General features: G+C 39.6%; 2 protein-coding genes across 4 annotated transcripts in view; one reads left to right on the forward strand and one right to left on the reverse strand.

The window, feature by feature from the left end:
- Nucleotides 1–14,785, forward strand: part of herc4 (HECT and RLD domain containing E3 ubiquitin protein ligase 4) — a 54,515-nt gene extending 39,730 nt beyond the window's left edge. For all 3 annotated transcript variants that reach the window (XM_036546727.1, XM_036546728.1, XM_036546729.1), the window contains 8 exons: nt 184–351; nt 889–1,032; nt 3,520–3,686; nt 4,204–4,270; nt 4,774–4,856; nt 5,305–5,488; nt 6,270–6,372; nt 14,234–14,785. In XM_036546727.1, coding sequence (XP_036402620.1) covers nt 184–351; nt 889–1,032; nt 3,520–3,686; nt 4,204–4,270; nt 4,774–4,856; nt 5,305–5,488; nt 6,270–6,372; nt 14,234–14,442 — 1,125 coding nt within the window. In that variant the 3' untranslated portion in view covers nt 14,443–14,785. The remainder of the gene's footprint in view (nt 1–183; nt 352–888; nt 1,033–3,519; nt 3,687–4,203; nt 4,271–4,773; nt 4,857–5,304; nt 5,489–6,269; nt 6,373–14,233) is intronic.
- A 1,622-nt stretch (nt 14,786–16,407) lies between these two features.
- LOC118790148 (cytochrome c oxidase subunit 5B, mitochondrial) lies at nt 16,408–18,526 on the reverse strand. The gene is made up of 4 exons (XM_036546988.1): nt 18,372–18,526; nt 17,466–17,536; nt 17,275–17,374; nt 16,408–16,617 (listed from the first exon to the last, which is right to left on the reverse strand). The coding sequence occupies exons 1-4, from the start codon at nt 18,472–18,474 to the stop codon at nt 16,505–16,507; spliced, it is 387 nt and encodes a 128-aa protein (XP_036402881.1). The 5' UTR covers nt 18,475–18,526; the 3' UTR covers nt 16,408–16,504.
- Nucleotides 18,527–19,618: the final 1,092 nt, after the last annotated feature.

The raw sequence follows: 19,618 nt of genomic DNA on the forward strand, positions 1-19,618 counted from the left end.
TCCTCATCTGATTTTCCAACATAATGACATTTATAGTGTAGTAGAAACTGGTAACTTAACACATCTTTCTGATAAATTAATTAAAAAATATCTAGATGTATATATAGCATCCTTGCCTCAAACTCTGATGTTCTCCTGTTAGCTGGAGACCATTATGAGAAATTGTTGGTTTTTCTCCACTAGATGGCAGTAGACCAGGCTCAGAGGCAGAACTTCTCCTCACTCTTCATGCCAGTGGTAGAATCTGTAAATCCTTGCCTGATTCTCATCGTGAGGAGGGAGAGGATTGTGGAAGACACTGTGGACGTGCTCAGAAAATCCCAGAATGTTGACTACAAGAAGCCTCTAAAGGTGGAGCGAACTGCTTAGACTTCCAACTCATGCCCTCTGATCTACTGATTTAACATTAGACATACAAGACTTTCCACATAATTTTAGGTTCCTGAGGTTTCATTATCATCTCTGTAGTTGTCCATTGTTTGGTCATTGTTTTTTTTGTTTTGTTTTTGCGTGCATTTTGAAATGTTGAAGTTTGTGATTATTGTTTTCATGGGATTTCTCCTGCAGTATCATCCATACAGTGAGCAGGATGTGTATTGTGACCTCAGGCATTTCAGGTCTGTAATTTTAGGCAGGATTTATTTCAAGGCAGCTGGGGCTGTATATGCATATATTTTTCAGTGTGGCGGCAGCACAGATCACTGCTGTTATGACACAGCTGAGAAATGGTGCTGTTAATTATGCTGTAGAAGTGACTTCCCTAGCACTCTGATTCTTCCTGTGCTGCTCGTATTTGAGGTACATATTAACTGAAGTAGAAAGCTTGGCTTTAGCTTTCAGTTACTCCATGTTACAATGTGCCTTTCAGGTATACTGTGCTCCTTTCAGGTGATTTTTGTAGGGGAGGAAGCTGTGGATGCTGGAGGTGTTCGAAAGGAATTCTTCCTGCTGATAATGAAAGAGCTACTTGACCCCAAGTATGGAATGTTTCGCTACTATGAGGAATCAAGGCTGATCTGGTTTGCAGACAAGGTAAACCTCTTCTTAGACAAGTGTATTCTCCCACAAGGTAGCCCCCTACTTAGAGAGGTGCACTCTGGTAAACCTCTTCTTTAGCCTCTTAAGGCTGAACAAATAAGTCAGAGGACTTAAGATAAGATAAAATAAAACTTTATTGATCCTGAAGGAAATTGCTGTGCCGGAGTTGCTCACTTACAGAGTATGAGAATCTGAGTATGAGTATCAAAATATCAAAAGTATGAATATCAAAACAATGCGGCAATGAAGATACAAAATAAAACAAAATAAAAATGAAAATAGAATAGAATAAGACAGAGTAGGCAGCAACGCAATAAATAGAGGGTAAGAAAAATATAAATATAAATAAGACACAGTGTAGTGACACAGTAAATTGCACAACCATTAGCTGTATATGAGTATTGCACAAGTGTTTACTAATATTGGCTCATATATTTCACAGTATTAAATTTCTGATGAGGTATTTATATTGCACCAGGTAGATGTAGAAAAAAATTATGTACTGTCCATTTTTACCGATTCAGCTGTTCTTCCTGCAGAAGGGGGTGGAGTTGTACAGTTTGATGGCCACAGGAAGAAATGACTTCCTGTGGTGTTCCGTAGTGCATCTCGGTGGTCTCAGCCTGCTGCTGAAGGCGCTCTGATACGAGTGCAAGTGTGGCATACAGGGGGTGAGAGGCATTGTCCATGATCCTGCGTAGTTTCTGCAGCATCCTCCTCTCCGCCACCTCCCCCAGAGACTCTAGTTCCACTCCCAGGATAGACGCAGCTTTCCTTGTTGAGTCTGCTGGCGTCAGCTGCCTTCACCCTGCTACCCCAGCACACTACAGCGTAAAAGATCACACTGGCCACCACCGAGTGGTAAAACATCTGCAGCATGGTTCTGCAAACATTGAAGGATCTGAGCCTCCGGAGAAAATACACAATACACTTGTGCTGCATTCATCTGAAACAAAGTTCAGTCATTACATACCAAAAACATACCGATTTTTAATCTGACCTAGAGAGAGGAAGCCTTCTGAGCACAGCACAAACCACTTCAAACCTGTCTCAAGCACCATCAGTTTCCTTTCTACAGAAGATTTAGCTATGCCTCTCAGATAAATGATGAGAACATGCCATGCAGCCCATGTAGGGCTGCTATTGCTTATGTTCTAGGGTGCATCCAGCACAGTCAAACCTACTTACAGGCAGCCTTCCCTATGAATCCTGGTAAGCTGTGGCAGGCGTAACTGAGAACAACAATTTGACAGTGTGAAGTTTACTGTAGAGGAAACACCTTTGTTCTACTGACAACATTTGCCTTGAAATAGCTTCTGCAGTCAACTTTGTTAATCCCTACTAAAAATGAAATCCCTCCTGAGCCTTGTTTTGCAGAAACTAAAGAAATTATGTACATTTACATTGACATTTGGCAGATGCTGTTATCTCGGGAAACTTGCATGCAATGAAGTTAGGCAGATACCTTCACCGATACTAAAAAAGTTAGTGCCATACTTAAAATGTAGTGCCGTTGTGGGGAACACTTCCACTGTAGGAATAAGTGCTGTCAAAGGACGTGCAGCTTTAAACTATTACCATGCAACATTAAGATTAGACTGTGCAACCTTAAACTATTTCCGTATAACACAAAGATTAGATCATCACAATATGTTTACAACTGGGTGAACGTACTGCAGAAGCTTGAGGTACCACCAGCCTTTTATCTTTTACGTTAAAACTGCAGTCAGTTTTAAAGCTGTTTTGTCCTATTAGTTGTAGGAGAGCGAGGTGTGAGAGTATGGAGAGCCCAGTTGTATTCTGAGTAGGAGTGTTTTTTAAGACAAAGGTCTCTTTGTCTTAAGCATCTTAATTATCAAAGTTACATATGTTTGATACCCATAAGGAGTCTTGTTGCCCTGTGTACCTTTTACAAGAGCTTCTGTGTCCTTCTTATTGTGTGGTCTTGTAGTTGGTGCTAGTAATGTGGTCTGACAGAGACATTGTGTAATATTAATATAACCTCCAGTGATTTGTAATAGCTATTTTGTCATATATATCCCAGAATCTTGATTGCCGTTTTGATTCATTTAGACTTGATTAAAGAATTACTCTTCATTCTTTTTCATATTACGCACACTTTAATAAAACGATCCTGCCTTAAGTTGTTGCAGTTTTTTACACTTTGATGTGTTGCTGTTCAGTTGTGTGTTGTGCAAGGGTTGACATTAGTACAAAGCTTATTTTTAATACTTACGAATATCCCTTTATGGTGTACCATTTCTCTGAGCCTTAACACTTAACACTATCATCCTATTATTATTTTAAATATTATAACTGTTTAGAAGATTTGGAAGTAGGTAAGATTATGCCAGATACTACAAGTAAAGCCATTTTATGAAATGTCTCTGGACATAGCGCTATGAAGAAAGCTTACTGCTTGACCTTGATCTATGGTCTATGGTAAGATATTTCATTGATTGGTTTGTTTGTTTCATATAGACATTTGAAGACATTGATCTGTTTCATCTGATTGGCGTTGTGTGCGGACTGGCTATCTATAACATGACCATCGTGGAGCTGCACTTCCCTGTAGCCTTGTACAAGAAGCTGTTGAAGAAGAAGCCGTCGCTGGAAGACCTAAAGGAGCTGATGCCGGATGTGGGAAGGTACTCAGGAAGTACAGCTCCATGTCACAGCGTGCCACAACACAGGGGGAAATTTAAAATGTACCCAGTGTGTATCTGAGAAGGCTGCAGTGTGTAACAGGCCAGTGGAAGCAGATGAGAATGAAAACACATTCTTAAGCAGGCAGTTTAAAACCCTGCAGTCTGTTGTAATCACTACCTATGAAATACACATAGATATTTAAGGCTACGCTGTAAATTCCTATGGAAAGGCACGCAACTGAGACTGGATCTGTATAGGTTAACTGGGGCAGGTGGGTTTTCTGTACCTATAGTCTCACAGTAGGTGAATGCTCTGACTGATGCCTCTGGCTCTGTGGTCAAGTGCCCCCTTGTGGTTTGAGACTGAACTCTGCTGGAAGTGCACTCGTTGCTATCCTTTGCACAGTGTGTCTGAGAGTAATACTCCTTTAATCTCATTGTCAGCCCATGCTGAAATACTGCACTTGAAATTTTTTTCTTATCGGGTGGTCCTCTCGTACATGTTATGTTTGGTCAGGAACCTGCAGCAGTTGCTGGATTATACAGAGGATGATGTGGACGAAACCTTCTGTTTGAACTTCACTGTGAGTTTGTGATCCAGCCACATTAGTTTTAAGCTACTAGAACTGCCACTGTTGTAATCAATGTTTTAGTCAAGTATCTCAGTCAAATTAAACAACTTGCATGAAAAGGAGGTAAACATCACAATTTGAAAGACTCATGATTTTAAGATATTTCAATTTTAAAAATTCTGTGATTCTTGGAGGTTTTCATTGTAGCCAGCCATTGAACCACCTTAAACCAATTATCACCTCAACTGAGCAAATTAATCTTTCCTCTGATGTTGTCTTCATCTTGCCTTGTTTGATGGCTACAAAGCAGCTCTGTTGTACAGTGACACCAAGCAAATCCGTTAAATCTTAAAACTACTCCCATGTGTGTTTTGGATTGTATGCCTTAATAGTGGTTTGTTAGTTCAGTCCCTGGGGAAGCTGGACAGACAGCTGGAAGAGGTCCTCTAGTTGTGTTTTTGAGTAGACATATTCTTTTACAGTGGAAAATGGTTCATGCTTATCCTTTCCTCCAGATCACAGTGGAAAACTTTGGTGCAACTGAAGTGTTGGAACTCATCCCAAATGGTGTGAATATCAGTGTTAATAACTCAAACAGGTATGGTGCTGTATTCATCTTTATGCAGTAAAACTTGTGTGTTTTACAAGTTTGCATGTGAATACATTCAAGGAGTGTTGTTCCTCTGGAGCTTTCTCCTTACTATTATTTATATCATTCATTTTGAAATGTAAACAGAAAAGTCATACATCCCTTATGCTATGTGTACAGCATAGGCCTTCCTGCAACTTTCTGCTTTACTTACAGTTTCCTCCACTCAAACTCAGCTTCTTACTGGAACCTGATCATTGGGGGAGTACATCAAATTAACTGCACAGCTAGGAGTCCAATACAGCATTACCATTAAAATATACCACAGTTGAACAAGTACTTGAGAGGCAGACATTGCTTTTTATGTGATGTGATCTACCCTACACAAATCACTGTATAGATGAGGATAGTGCTCTGTTTAACTTCTATAGCAGCACTGCATTCCCTGTGTTTTCAGGCAGGAGTTTGTTGATGCATATGTGGACTATATTTTCAACACATCTGTGGCTCCGCTGTTCGATGCCTTCTATGCTGGATTCCATAAAGTGTGCGGAGGCAAAGTGCTGGAGCTGTTCCAGCCCAACGAGCTCCAGGCGATGGTGATCGGAAACACTAACTACGACTGGAAGGAGCTGGAAAAGGTGGGCAGCGTCACAACTGTATACAGCACAAAATCAGTGTTTGCTCCATGAGGCAAGTGATCCTCAGCAGACAACGGAGAGGAAGCTGAGAAAAATGTGTGCCCATCTACTGGCCAGTCAGGCTGCATAGCAACATAAGCTCTCAAGCTTTCTAGTTCTCATTTTAAGAATTCTGTTTTATGACAACAACTCTGCTTTGTTACCTGACTTGATAGGCTTGAGTTCTTCTCACTCTGCTGACCTGACACTGAATGTGCAACACAGTTCACCTGTCTTGATTGCATGAGCAGTACATCACCTTGTTAGTCAGGGAGGAGATGAGGTGTAAACTGGATGAAATGGTAGAACTCATTCAGGAAAAACAGAGAGGGGAACCCGTACACCCCCCCCCCCCCTTACCAAGGGAACAGCACAGAGGCTAGACTGTGTGAGTACAAGCAGGGGAACAGCACAGAGACTAGAATGTGTCAGCACAGTACTGCTCACTGTGGGTACCTGAAATCCTTATTCCAGTATATTCAATTAACACATTCACTGAAGGGATGAGAATGGAGAGGAGTTTCTTTTGATTCTCAGTTTACAGTTAGTATAGAAGCTCAGTAGTTGGTGCTACTGTCATGGGCTGTACAATGGGATTCAGAGTTCAAATCATTAGGTCCATTACTAGGTCCTTAATCATTAGCTCCTACTAATCCTAATATATATTCTCAAATGTTGGTTATAAATGTGTTGGAGTGACGAAATGATAATCCTAAGTGAGTTTTATTGATTGTCCCTCCAGAGCACAGAATACAAGGGCGAATACTGGGCCGAGCATCCCACAATAAAGTTCTTCTGGGAGGTGTTCCACAAGCTGTCTTTGGAAAAGAAGAAACAGTTTCTTTGTAAGTGTTTCCTCATCTTTACAAGAGTAAAAATGTCAATTACTAGACAGTGGGCCTCATGCAGCAACATTCTCTTAAATTTGCCTTATATTTTCTCTTAAATTTCTAAATAAAGAGAAAAAATAAGAGAAGTCAACTCCAGATGCACCAAACATTCTTAACAATCCAAATCTGCTCTTGGATTATAAATTGGATCATATGGATCCCACTTGGATCATAAATTGGAGGCACGTGGACAATTGTTTGTTATTAGCATAGGTAACGCCCCTAAACACTATATAAGGGCAGGTGTTGTGCCTTGTGCAAATACTCTGGCACATGCCCAAGAATTGGAGAGGTGCCACCAAAAAAAGGCTGCAAGAAGAAGAAGAACAACTTCAGCAGTAGTGAAACTGACGTACTGTTAAATAAACTTAAACAAAGTAAATGTGATTTTCCAGAGCGTCAGTACTGGCATTACAGGAAAATCAAAAACCCAGCAATGGCAAAACATTTGTGATGCTGTAAATGCTGTGTCAGCAGAGGGACGCACAGTAACTGAAATTAAAAGAAAAGTGTTTGACCTGAAAATGGAAGCCAAAATTGCCCAAGCCATTCAGAAGCTTGAATGCACACATTGTCATCCAACGGTTTTTATAGTCTTAACTGGGGTCACTAATGTACCATTAGTGATCCCCCCTTATCTGTGGTTTCACTTTCTGGAGTTTCAGTTACGAAAATATTAAATGGAAAATTCCAGAAATAAACAATTCATAAGTTTTAAATTTCGTGCAGTTCTGAGTAGCATGATGAAATCTCGCGCCGTCCCGCCCGGGACATGAATCATCCCTTTGTCCAGTGTATCTACGCTGTATACACCACCCGCCCGTTATTCACTTAGTAGTAACATAGTGTATATAGGGTTCGGTACTATCCGCAGTTTCAGGCATCCGCTGGGGGTCTTGGAACATATCCCCCACGGATAAGGGGAGGCTACTTAGCCCACGAATTTAATAAATCAAATTATTATAATTACTCTAAAACATATAATAATCTAAATTTCATTATATGATATTCATGCGTTTTTTATGTTCCTCAAATTTAAAACTTATGTTTTGTTGGACAAACAATTTGTGGACTGTGAAACCAGGATGTGTTTTTTTTTCTTGTCTTGGTAAGTGTGCTCTCCACCACTCGTAAAATTTTCTCTTACCTAAGAGAACAAAAATAAGAAAACATTGGTGGATCCCAGAAATCAATGGGTACTAACAAAATAAGAACAAATCGAGGATACAAACAAACATTTTGATATCACAAGAAATGTCTATCCTATGTTAACATAATAGGGTTGCCAACCGTCCGGTAAAATACGGAATCATCCCATTTTAAACTAAAAGATGTGTTCCGTATTGAACTGATACAGGACGCGCTTTGTTCCGCATTTTTGAGAATCAATTCAGTGCAAATCTATGGGAGAGAAATATTACAGATTAGACTATTAAGACAGGGTGATTTTTATGAGATAGAAGGAAACCCTGCAGCTCTCCCTCAACCTGTCTGTCATGTCATGTTCCACTACCCAAACAGAGAATGCTGTCAGCATTGCTACGATACGCCTGACCGCACTAATGATTGAGGTTCTTTCATAATAACAGGTCTGTTTTATTCAAAAGTACAGCTTGGCAATAAAACGATAACAATAATTATTACAATATAATTTTTCTCAATAGAAGTATAACAAATGATCGATAAATGTTTGATATAATTACTTTCCATGTTTACATAGCATTCACAGAAATGAATCACGAGCTGCCAATCATGTTGCAGCAATAGAGGTATGCATTGCGCATGTTAGGTTGCACGGTGAGAGGTATAAATTCAGGCCAGCACGTGGTATTGTTTACAGACACAGTGGCTGACAGGCTTGTAGTTGGAGCGGAATAAGCGGAATGAGCGACACTAAACAAAAAGCAGAAGACATCGTCGACAAGAAAGGTCACTCAACTTCAGTAGTTTGGAGATATTTTGGCCATTTGCAATCTGACAAAAACAGAGCAGCATGCACTGCAAACTGTGCCGAAGACACGTGCCATCAAAGACGGGCAACACCACAAACTTGTTTCATCATTTGAAACAATATCACCTGTTAGAACACGCAGAAAGTAAGAAATTACAGTCCCAAACGAGTGTTGTTAGTGGACCCTCAACCCAGTGCGACTACCCAGCAGCAAACGATCGTGTCAGCATTTTCCAGCAGCATGCCTTACAACAACAAAAAACGAAAAGACACAAAGACATCACAAATGCAATTGCATATTGCATTGCAAAAGACATGCTTCTCAATAGCACTGTGGAAAATTAGGGATTCAAGAAGCAGAGTCCATCAAATGTAGTTTTTATATATATTGTTTTTCTTAAAATAAAGTTCTGTTTTATTCTCTAGAATGGGAAAATAATATATGTTAAACTGTTTTGTACAGCCTAAATAAAATTCTTGAATGATAATATGTTACACACGTATTCCTATCACTCAAAAATATAAAACTGATTGAATTCAGGTTTGTGTGTTTGCTTGTTCAAATACATGGACCTATAGATACATGTCTGGTAAAAGGTTGAAGCCATTGCAGATTCCTTGATGTGATTATGTATGGTATGGATAGGACTTCTCACAACCAAGTATGTGGGCATTTTTATGTTATGTCTTTAGATACAGTAAGTCTACTACTGAAGAGTAATGCAGGTGTAAGACCCGTTATATTTGGTATTGGTCCACAGTAGTTGGAGCTCCTCAGTCCAACACCCCCTCTTCCTTATTTCCATTTCAGGAAGTTGGCAACCCTATAACATAATCAAAGTATAAAAATCAAGTTGATGATTAATTAGTCCTTTACTCTTATTCCCTTGTAAAGTTACTTCTGCCCACCCACATCCAACAAGCTGAGTTACAGGTAGTGAAGTAGCGATGTTCAGCAGCTAGCTAAGCTATGGTATAGTTATCGATAGTTAGGTGTTTACCCAGGAAGGGGGTCGACTAAAATAGCTAAATTACCTAATGTTAAGTTAGCCAACAAACCAATAAAAATACCACTTAACGTGTGCTGACTTAATTTTTGGCTCGTCATGGTGCTGAATATATATATATTTGCAATGTTCTCTTCCTTTGATGAAATCATTGCTTGCTGGCCCGATGTTGTGTCATTGTGGTGGATGCTTCCTGACAAGCTTTGCAGTAGATTCACATTTCATTGTTGTGCTCTGCGCCTTCTCAAATCAATTTCCCACTTTTCTTTGGTGGAGTTTTTCTCAAGGATATATAGATACAGTTACCTCAACAAGGGCTGTAGGGACCGTATGTCTGGGGATGAGGTTATGGTCCATAGAATATGAATGAAACCGCACCAGGCAGCCCAGCATTGGTGGGCTTTTTTCTTTGGAATCTGCGTGGGCATATTAAAGACAAATGTGTGATCTGCTAACGTATATGAAACAGTTGGCAATGAGCAGTTTTGCCAAGCAGTGAATTTGCAATGTGGCTGGCTAATACACATGGACTCACTGTGAAAGCAGAGGCCCCTGACACAGTCCTAGATACATTTTACACCAGGGGCAGAATCACCAGCCCTGTTGGGCTGAATGGCCTGCAGTCGCGTTGTGCCAATCAATTTAGGTGGGCATGTGTCCACCCAATATTTTGTAAAAATGTATTAATAATTATTCAATCAATCAATAACCTGCCTACATCGCTAAGCCTGCAGTCAGGGTAACCCGGCCTAGGTTTGGATGAAATGAGCAAGCTTCCTACGCCAGATCACACCTCTTAATCCCCTCCCCCATCCCCCACCTCTCATCCTTCCTGTCTTCTACCGATGACTCCCCATCATCCACGAGTTCATCTCATGTCGCAGGGGTAGTAAGCAATGTAAGCAATATTTAGCTGTTTACAATTGCTATTCAAACAAATGTGCTGCTGCAAAAATAAGAAGGTAACTGAATTGTTCCCGTGTTGTCCCACGGACACATGCTGCAGTACCCTAAAACTGTCAAAATAGATCACGCACATGTCTACTTGGCTAGCTATTTAATCAGTATGCTAGTACAGACATACTGTGAAGCTGCGTTATCAACTTATGTTAATGTTAGCTTGCTAACATTAGCCAGCAAGGTCTCCCATCCTTAGCTGTAATGGCAGACCAGCTACAGCTCGTTTGTCAGTTTGTAGTTTTTCCTGTACCAATTACCCTGTCTGTCAGTGCTTGCTTGCTAGCCACCAACACAATACAGCCTTTTCCATCTCCATGTCACATATTTTGAACGCAACTAGTGAACTATTTTCTGGCTGGCGTTAACTAGCTAGCTAGCTAGCTAAATGTTACACTGCCAAACTTGCTTACTTCATTTCATACTCGCCGCATAATGCACTACGGCAGTTACATGGTTTGGTATCTGCTTACATGGTGTGTTTTTGCCGATTAATTTATGAGCCAGTTGTTTTTTGTGGATGTGTGATTGTTCTGTGTGACTTGTTCTTTTTTCCAATCTGATGGAAACAGTAGCCTATATAGTAACTTTCCACAGGGCACATACAGAATTTGACTGTAGTTACCCACTTGTTGCTATTGTTGAATGTGTGACCATCATCCTGTCAGTGACTATTGTATTATTTCCATTGATAGAATGAAGCAGACAAAGTTAGAGGTGTTTTGTTGATTAAAAAATGACAGGGCAGGACAAGGCAGATTTGTACCAAACAGAAGATGGTCCTGAAGCTTCATGCTCCAACAAGTGACAGCTATGTGGTAGGCTATTCAGGTTATGAGATTTTAAAAAAAGAAAGAAAGGGTCCTATACAGCCACATCTAGAAGAGTATCCACTTGTTCATTAGGCAAGAAACAGAGGAGTTTTAAAAGCAGTTCATGGAGGTTTATCCACAAATATGAAGATTGTACCAGCTTGTACTTGCATTACCTGTATCCTGCAGTAATGAGCGAAGCTTTTCAGCTCTCAAATTCATGAAGAACAGTCTCAGGAGTACCATGTCTAGGGGGAATGTTAGTCTTCCTCACACAGGGTACCAATTATGTAGGGGACATGCCTATCCCCCCAGAGGCACTGAGGAGCCCATGTAGATGTTACGTAACAAAGACCTGAGAATCTCCAGTGAACTATGTGTGATCCCATAGGGGCTCAAGTTTCAGGTGTCAAGTGTCTCAGAGATATTGCAGGGGTCAGGATGTTTTTGTTTATCTTAAGCCAAGAGCAGTGTCATGAATCCCAACAATAAATGGCTTGGTGTTCTTCTATGGCCTGATAAGGATGAGGGGTCATGCAGAGCCCAATCCTCTCCTTACCAGATGGCCAGGGCCATATACGTTCCGAAGATGCCAGGAGTAAGCATTGTAAATAACTTGATTTTGGTTGTAGATATGTGCCCATATCCCCTACACATGAGACAAGACAGCTTGAGTGACCCCATGGTCATTGCCATGGAAGCAGAAAGATCCCACTCAGTAAATCTTGAAAGAGACAGAGATGCTTTTTGGGCATCAGCTGATAGAAGATGAGTAGCACTGGCTGTCATTTGCTGGACATGTATGAATGTACAATAGTTACATAAAGTTTCCAGAACATTAATATATGCATATGTGTATTTTTTATGTCTTGGGTGTGGTTTGAACTTGGTGCTCACCCACACATTTGGTTTGCATGACACCCCTGATGCTCTGTGCTTTAAACCTATTAGGTTATCAGTCGATAATTGATGGTAGAACAAGCTTGTTTAAAAACATTTACAGCAGAGTCAGGGAGGTAAGAGAATGTATGCATGCTGAATATGAATTCGCTTCACTGCACCAGATTCATTTGAATTGAGTTTGCTCCTTTTAGATGATTTCTGCTAAATGGTTGTATACTTTTGTTTGTGGGTATAAGCCTAATAGCCAATACCTGCCCATCTTGTCAGCTTGTATTGCTCTTTTATACTTAAAACCCACAGCTGCTTCACAGCGGACATATATTGGTAGTTCTTTGTTTTTCATGGGTGATTCTACCAGTAAAATGGCTGTCAGTAGAAATTGATCAATCCTGGAAATGTCTGCATTCGTCAGGGTGAAAATTTTTGGGTTTTAAAAATGGCACAGGTGTTGAACTGTTGATGAATTGTTGCCAGTGCTCTGCCCTAGTCATGGGTTATTTTATCCTCTGTTTTCACACTCGGTCCGTTTTGCTGATCCGAACTCGGGTGCGATTATTCCCCCCTCCCCCTGCCCCCGCTGGTCTCCTTTCACATTACATTTTTTGATTGCGAACTCTGGTCCGTTTACATCATCAACACGTAAGGAACGTGCAGCCTTTATTTACCAATGTCGCAACGATGCAAAAGGGAGGCAAAATGGAAAACCACACTTTGTTTTCCTATTCATCTTTTGATAATATAGTGTCAGCACCAAAATAACCGTGTTCGGCATTTTCACTATGCCATAAATGTGTCCCGCTGTCTGAGAGTGATGCATAGTGGTGTAGTGGGCGTTGGACGTGGGGGAACGTCGTTCCCCCACTTCTTTGAGCATGATTTTTATTTAACTTTTTTTTTTTTTTTTTTACAATTTTAATATTAAAACAGCTTTATTGCCAATGGTAACAAGAAGTGCACACATCAAGCAGACCTCTCCAATAATGTCTTCTTTGTCATAAAAAAGCCCAATTTCCCTCCAAAAAAAGATGTTACAGGTTGATCGTCATCAACATGCTGTGACACTGTACTAGCCTGCGTATGAGTAAAAAAATTCGAAAACTAACAACAATAGGCTATTGCTGCAGCTCATCCTCGCTCCTTGTTAACCCAAAAGTGTGGTTAAAATGGCAAGTTGCCCGAAAAATATAGATTTTTATTTTCATAAAGACATAAATGACAACGAAGCTGGAAAAAGAAAAACTGCATCGGTTCTTCAGCCATCTGAGCAAACAACTTGGAGCTACTCCAGCCTGTAATTATACATACTTGACTGTATGCGTTTGGTGTGAATTAGTTTGTGGATCCTGTGTGTCTGCTGTTGTTATGAATTGGTATGATTTGTGTGTGGTTATGAATGAAGCAATGCCGCACACATTCTGAATGTTGTTGATAATGTTAGTTTTTGTAATTCAGTAGCTAAAGTAAGCATAAGTAGTTTCTGTATCTGGCGATTATTTTAAGTCTACTCTTTTGTGTGTGTGTGTGTGTGTGTGTGTGTGTGTGTGTGTTTGTGTCTGTCTGTCTTTCTGTGTGTGTGTGCACGTGACATTCTTTGATGACGTCATTAAAATAGCGTTCCCCCACCAAAAAAATCCCCACTACACCACTGGTGATGCGAGCTGCTCGGATAAGGAGGTTTTTGCGGAGACAGGCAGCAATGCGAAATGAATTTGCAGCTTTGCTTGCAGAATGTACACATATACCCTCAATGTGAGTGGACAGTGTGGCTACCTGCAATTATTTCCAGAATAGTTTTTAGATGCGACAAGCATGAAACAAATTACACGTCATCAGTAGCATTTACTTCCTGGTTTTAGATAGCTTTCACACCAAATGCGAACCGCACTGGAGTTCAGGTGAACCGTACCCCAGACCCCCGTTTTCTGGAGGACTCGGGTACGGTCCCTTGGTGCACACCAGAGTTCGGAAAACAGCTTTCACATCAACAAAACGAGCCAAACTAACGGCTCAATCGGACTCGGGTCCACACCAAAAGGGTGTGAAAGCACCCTTATTCTCTGTGACTTTTATGTGTAGCTACCTCTAATATGTGTACCTGCTGTATGTAACTACAGGTTAACTCTGTTCCATGCACAGTGCTTCTCACAGTAATTGTTTATATTGTCTGTGTTCTGTTACATATACAGTGTTTCTGACCGGAAGTGACCGCATTCCCATCTTGGGCATGAAGAGCCTCAGACTCGTGATCCAACCCACAGGTGGAGGTGACCAGTACCTGCCTGTTGCACACACCTGCTTTAACCTGCTGGATCTCCCAAAATACAGCAGCAGGGAGAGACTCCACGACAAGCTCATCCAGGCCATAGATCAGTATCAAGGCTTCAACCTGGTCTAAAATTAAATAAAAGCCAAGGTTTCAGCATTTTCTAAAATCAAACAAGAAACCAGGGCTTCAGGTCTGGTCTAACATTTAAATGAAAAACCAAAATGGTTCCATCTAACTCCTGTCAACATTGGATGAAAATTTGAGTCCCCTAGATGGTACCATAAGGCAATGAGCAGTGTGCTGGTCTCAGGATGAATGCATTCAGCCTAGGCGAAACTACAATTAAAAAAGTCCATCAGTCTGCTACAGCCAAATGCTTGAGAGTTTCAGGATTTTTCTTGGTCTTAAATACACGGTAAAAATATCATTAAAAACACTGTAATTCAACCACAACTACTTGTTTGTATTTCAGTTTTTGTGTTTCATTATTTAGATTTGGAATATTATTACTGCATTTTATTTTGTGTTTTATTTTCAATATTGAGAGCTTCCCATGTTTCTACGTCTAACCTTAGTTAAGATTTTTTAAAGATTATTTTCACATATTGTTCTTTATAATGGAAATTTTACCTTAAGTATCAGCAGTGATAAGTAATGCATCCCCTATTAAAATACATCAATTCATCTTATGTTTTGAAAACAGATGTTGAATAGATTGTCCAGACTGTTGACAAATCAGTCTTCTCTGCAAATAAAGATTTACAGCTGAGTGTATGTTTTCAGTGACCGGTTTTTGAAGTAAGGGCTAGGTTGTTGTATGGGGATATGTAGTTTTCAGGTTGTGCTTTTAGCAGTAGTAAATGTTACTGTAAAATGTTGTGTATGCATATATGCAGGCAGTGCCCTGTTTACAGCAGTTCACTTCACAACAACCCCATTTATGTAATTTATAAAATTGCTGCCATTGTTTTATGACATGAAAAGTATGTATGATAGAGATGTCCAGGAGTGAGTGTATATTTTCCCAGTTCCGAATGATTATAATGAATTTTACAGTTGTGTGGATATGTAAATATACACATATTTATACACTCTTAATATCTTCTCAATATTTTACTCAATCCCATATGAATGTATTAGTTTAAACTCTGACTTCTAGCTCATATTCAGGACTGTTATCCAGCCAGTAATATGGTTGCCTTGGGGAAAACAGGACACAGTTCGCAACATATCAATTTCTGTTCCACCAATCAGGGAAGCTTCATTCTGACACTGTAGTATCCTGACCTTTATTTCCTCAGGATACTCCTCCCATACACTGTTTTTCAAGATATTGCATCAGTGCTTACACGTTTTTTTTTGTGTATGTTTGCCTTTTAAGTGTACATCATTTGGAGAAAGTCAACTATAGTCTTATTTGTAGAGCACTAAGTAGAGGAATTGGCCTGTATAAAATGTCTTATTTAAGCTGTATTGCATGCATGTGTCAAATAATAAGAAAGCAGTTGTATAATTCATTCATAACTGTTCATTTGGAAAACACCTTTGACATTTCTTCTGAATTTAATTTTTGTTTTTTTCTTAAAATCATACCCAGGCCTCAGCATTCAGCCCTTCGGCTTGTATTGGATGTGAGAGGTTTAAAGGTCAAACATCATTTTTTAAAGTTTGAATTGTAAATTCAGTTTCACAAATATCCCCTTTTAAATGGATTAATTGCCAAATACAAATCAGTCATTCACTGTTGATTGGACAACAGTGCAACTTATCTGAATTTAATTGTGAATGCATTAGGGGATGGACTATATGTTGGACTATGTTATTTAACAGGTTTAGTTTAGCAGATTAAATCTTTTTTTAAAAAAATCCCCCTTCTTGTCAGAGGATTTCAGCCCTTTATAGCATAGATGCCTTTTATGTGGGGTTATTTACTGAAGCATGGCATGGGTTGACAGGGCAGAATTCTACAAAAGATAGCTATGATACCTGTGCTATTGTAGTCAAGTGATTAAAATGATTGAATAAGGCTTTCAGTATCCATCCCCAAGGTTTGTGAGCAGGAGGCTCTGATTGATAAATCTTCAAACTTTGGTGTGAAATTAGAAGTCTTTATTGATACACAGTGCACCTGGCCACAGGTGGTCAAATTGGGTGTGTATGGAGCAGAGAGTGAGTGCATCATCCTTGTGGTTCATTGTGGGAGCTGAGTGTGGATCAATTTATAGTGGGACCCACAGGACGGGCACCGCTGGGGGTTCCCCTCGTGAACCCAAAACCACACGATGGCAGTGTTGTCCTCCTCACCTGAAAAGGTAATTGCACCTTTACTTTTACCTTTAATGTGTCACCTGGCTAACACTGCCACAGCCTCACCCCACACAGAGTCTAAAAATCAACTCGAAGCTTTTCGATAACTGAACAAAATTATAGCGCGTCTACGTTTAGTCGTACTGCAAATCCTCACACAACTTGAGAGCATCACGTTTCTAAAGGATGGTGTGCATAAAAACTGATCAAAGCTAGAAATTTAGGGATATAAACAAATTACAAAACAATCGCGTTTCAAAATTAATCTTCCAAAGTGTGGAAGAAAGTTACAGAATGACTCAAGAGAGATGAAACGCTTTATTCGAACGCAATACCTGATTAGCAGACTAAGAGTATACTCAGAGAGAGGCCATGCTCAGTTTGACATGTACAAATCATTTCGTGAAATATTGAATGCGGTGACTGAAAATTCCCCGTCTTTCTTTACAACGTTATACAAGTTATTAGACGTGAATTTCATGTTAACATGATGCTCCCATTCTTGTGCACTTGTACTGGTATGCTCTTGTTACATATACTCAGCATGTGTATTTCTACGTTTTTATAGCCAATCACGCCCACATTTTATTTAAAAAAAAAACCGTGTGGAAACCCCCCCAGATTGCTGTCAGAGTTGCTGAATTAATTACTTACACACGCATCCCACCAGTCTTTTGGTACCAATGCAAGGCACAATGTGTGGATCTTCTTTGGTACCAGCATACTCTTTGGGCTTCAGTATGCTATACGGGTCCTGAGGCAAATAAAGAGGTTGAGGTCACAAGTAAAATACTTTACTCATATGTTCTGCCCAACAATTTAGGAGGACGCTGTCGATTAGTTACCTGTCCTTTCTTAAACGCTTGCAGAGCGCGGCGTTCCAGTCCGGTCGCCTGCTCGTCATCTGTTGGAATCCCTGAAAAGAGTATCATGCAATAGGCTACTGTCACTGCGGCGTTCATGTTTGGATCCAAAATTTACGTGTTACTGTGGTGCTATTAATGTGGCGTTCATCGTGGACTCAAGAATCGTTTATTTTTGTTTTCCTTTGTTGTTTTTCATATTCTGAAATATGTATATGCACCATTTCTGAACAATTCTATAATAATTCTACAGTAAATTAAAGGGAGAATGCATAATTGGCATGCTCAAAAAAATGAAAATTTCGGATCACACAAGTGTAATTTACCTAGGTACTTTACAAGACTTCACGACGTCTATATATAGTTTTTATGTTAGTATTTCTCAGATATTGGATTAACAAAATAAAGAACATCTACGTATAGTCTTACAGATAACCCCTCATATAGCTTCACAGTGTAATTGGCCTGTGCGACCAGATATGTACTGGCACAGAACTTTCCCTGTACATCTGCCAAAAGAGGTGGGTCTTTAAAACGGCCTTCCACGGAAATAAGCTGCCCATGACCTTGATTAACTTTAACATTTAAAATTGATTAAATTGAAACGTTTTGATTTAATGAAAAGTAAGTGTCCGTTTTTAACTCAATAACATTAAGTTATTATTATTGTATTTATTATACAATAAATTCTAATGCGCATCTATATAAATTTACCACTGCCATTTTATGTATTCCAAGATACAACAACGATTACGGTGCTTTTTTCGTCCACTGTTAACATTTGCCGAACACATTTATGAATGTTGCAATCTTGTTTATCAGCATTTAATAGTTTGTTTAGAATGACGCGCAAGTTTTGCTTCGAATTAAGAAAATTTTATGACTTACCTTTAAGCGTACCCATAGTACACTGAGCCGCTCTCAGAACGGGATTAAAAGTTAAGAATCGCTTTGCAGCGCAAGGAATCTGAAGAAAAAGTCTGCTTGCCATTACTGAAGCCCTGCTTGAGAGATGGCGCTTAAACTGAAAGTGTCCTGCAGAAATAACCTCATATCTGCACGTACAGTTTGATTGGCATTTCAGAATGACCATTCATAAACCAAAGGTCGGCAAAGGTTGACCAATGAGCTGGTGAAGGTCTGCGCAAGAAAGCAGGTGCTTATGTAGATCTTAACAGTTGACGTGTTTATAAAGACGTCCCGTGCATTCATTCGTTCTTGCATTACTATCTTGTTAAACACGCAAAACATTCACGGTTCAGTGGGCACTGTTTACTAGATGCAAACTGGATTCTTTGACATTTAAACGAAGATCACTGCTAGATCATAGAATACCTTTCCTTATTATGATGGCGGCTTCATTTTTTCATACAAGTCATACTGTAAAGTGTTGGTGACATGATATATGCGATAACCTGAGGAAAAAAACATGGGTATCATTTTTAAGCTGTTCCTAATAACCAGCTTTTGTGTTTTGATCATTTTAACTGTATTGGCTTCAGTCCTTTCTTTGTCAGCACACCCCAGAACCACAAGTAAAATTTTCATGAGGTTTGTACTCTGGAATCCGTCTTGTTTGCATAGTATTTTGGCCGGTTACATGCCCAGTATAGCAAAACCATAACGGTTCTACAACATTGTTGTAATATTACAGCTACTACCTTATGGAAGTGGGTTGGGGGTTGTTCAAGTTTTTATGTTTCATATTAACATATGCTGATTCTGAAATGTTCAAACTGAGGTAGTCATTAGCTAACTAAATCAGTAGGAAATAAAATCATACAGGTGTGACGTTGCTGGCCGCACATAAAATGAAACGGAGAAAACGTTAAGAAAAATGTAAGGAAAATGCAACGCGAAACCAATCTGAGCCAAGCCACAGCACGCACGCAAACAAAAATTACATCGACAATGTCAATCACAATTAACCTCTCAATAACTGATTATCTTGGAAAAAACATTATTTCGTTTTCTTGTGGTGTTATGTATGTATATATATATATATATATATATACATATATATATATATATATATAATATAATACTAGATCTAATACTACTAGATCTATATACTATAGATATGTGCTATATATGTGCAACTGTATGTATCCACTTTTTACATTTTGCAACGAAGA

The sequence above is a fragment of the Megalops cyprinoides genome, chromosome 15, assembly GCF_013368585.1.
Source record: "Megalops cyprinoides isolate fMegCyp1 chromosome 15, fMegCyp1.pri, whole genome shotgun sequence".
NCBI classification, from domain to species: Eukaryota; Metazoa; Chordata; class Actinopteri; order Elopiformes; family Megalopidae; genus Megalops; species Megalops cyprinoides.

Coding starts and splice junctions, on each gene's coding strand:
- LOC118790148 (XM_036546988.1), bottom strand. CDS start 18,474: ATGGCAAGCAGACTTTTTCTTCAGATTCCTTGCGCTGCAAAGCGATTC. Junction 17,537..18,371: donor TACTATGGGTACGCTTAAAG/GTAAGTCATAAA, acceptor TACTCTTTTCAG/GGATTCCAACAGATGACGAG. Junction 16,618..17,274: donor AAGACTGGTGGGATGCGTGT/GTAAGTAATTAA, acceptor TTACCTTTTCAG/GTGAGGAGGACAACACTGCC.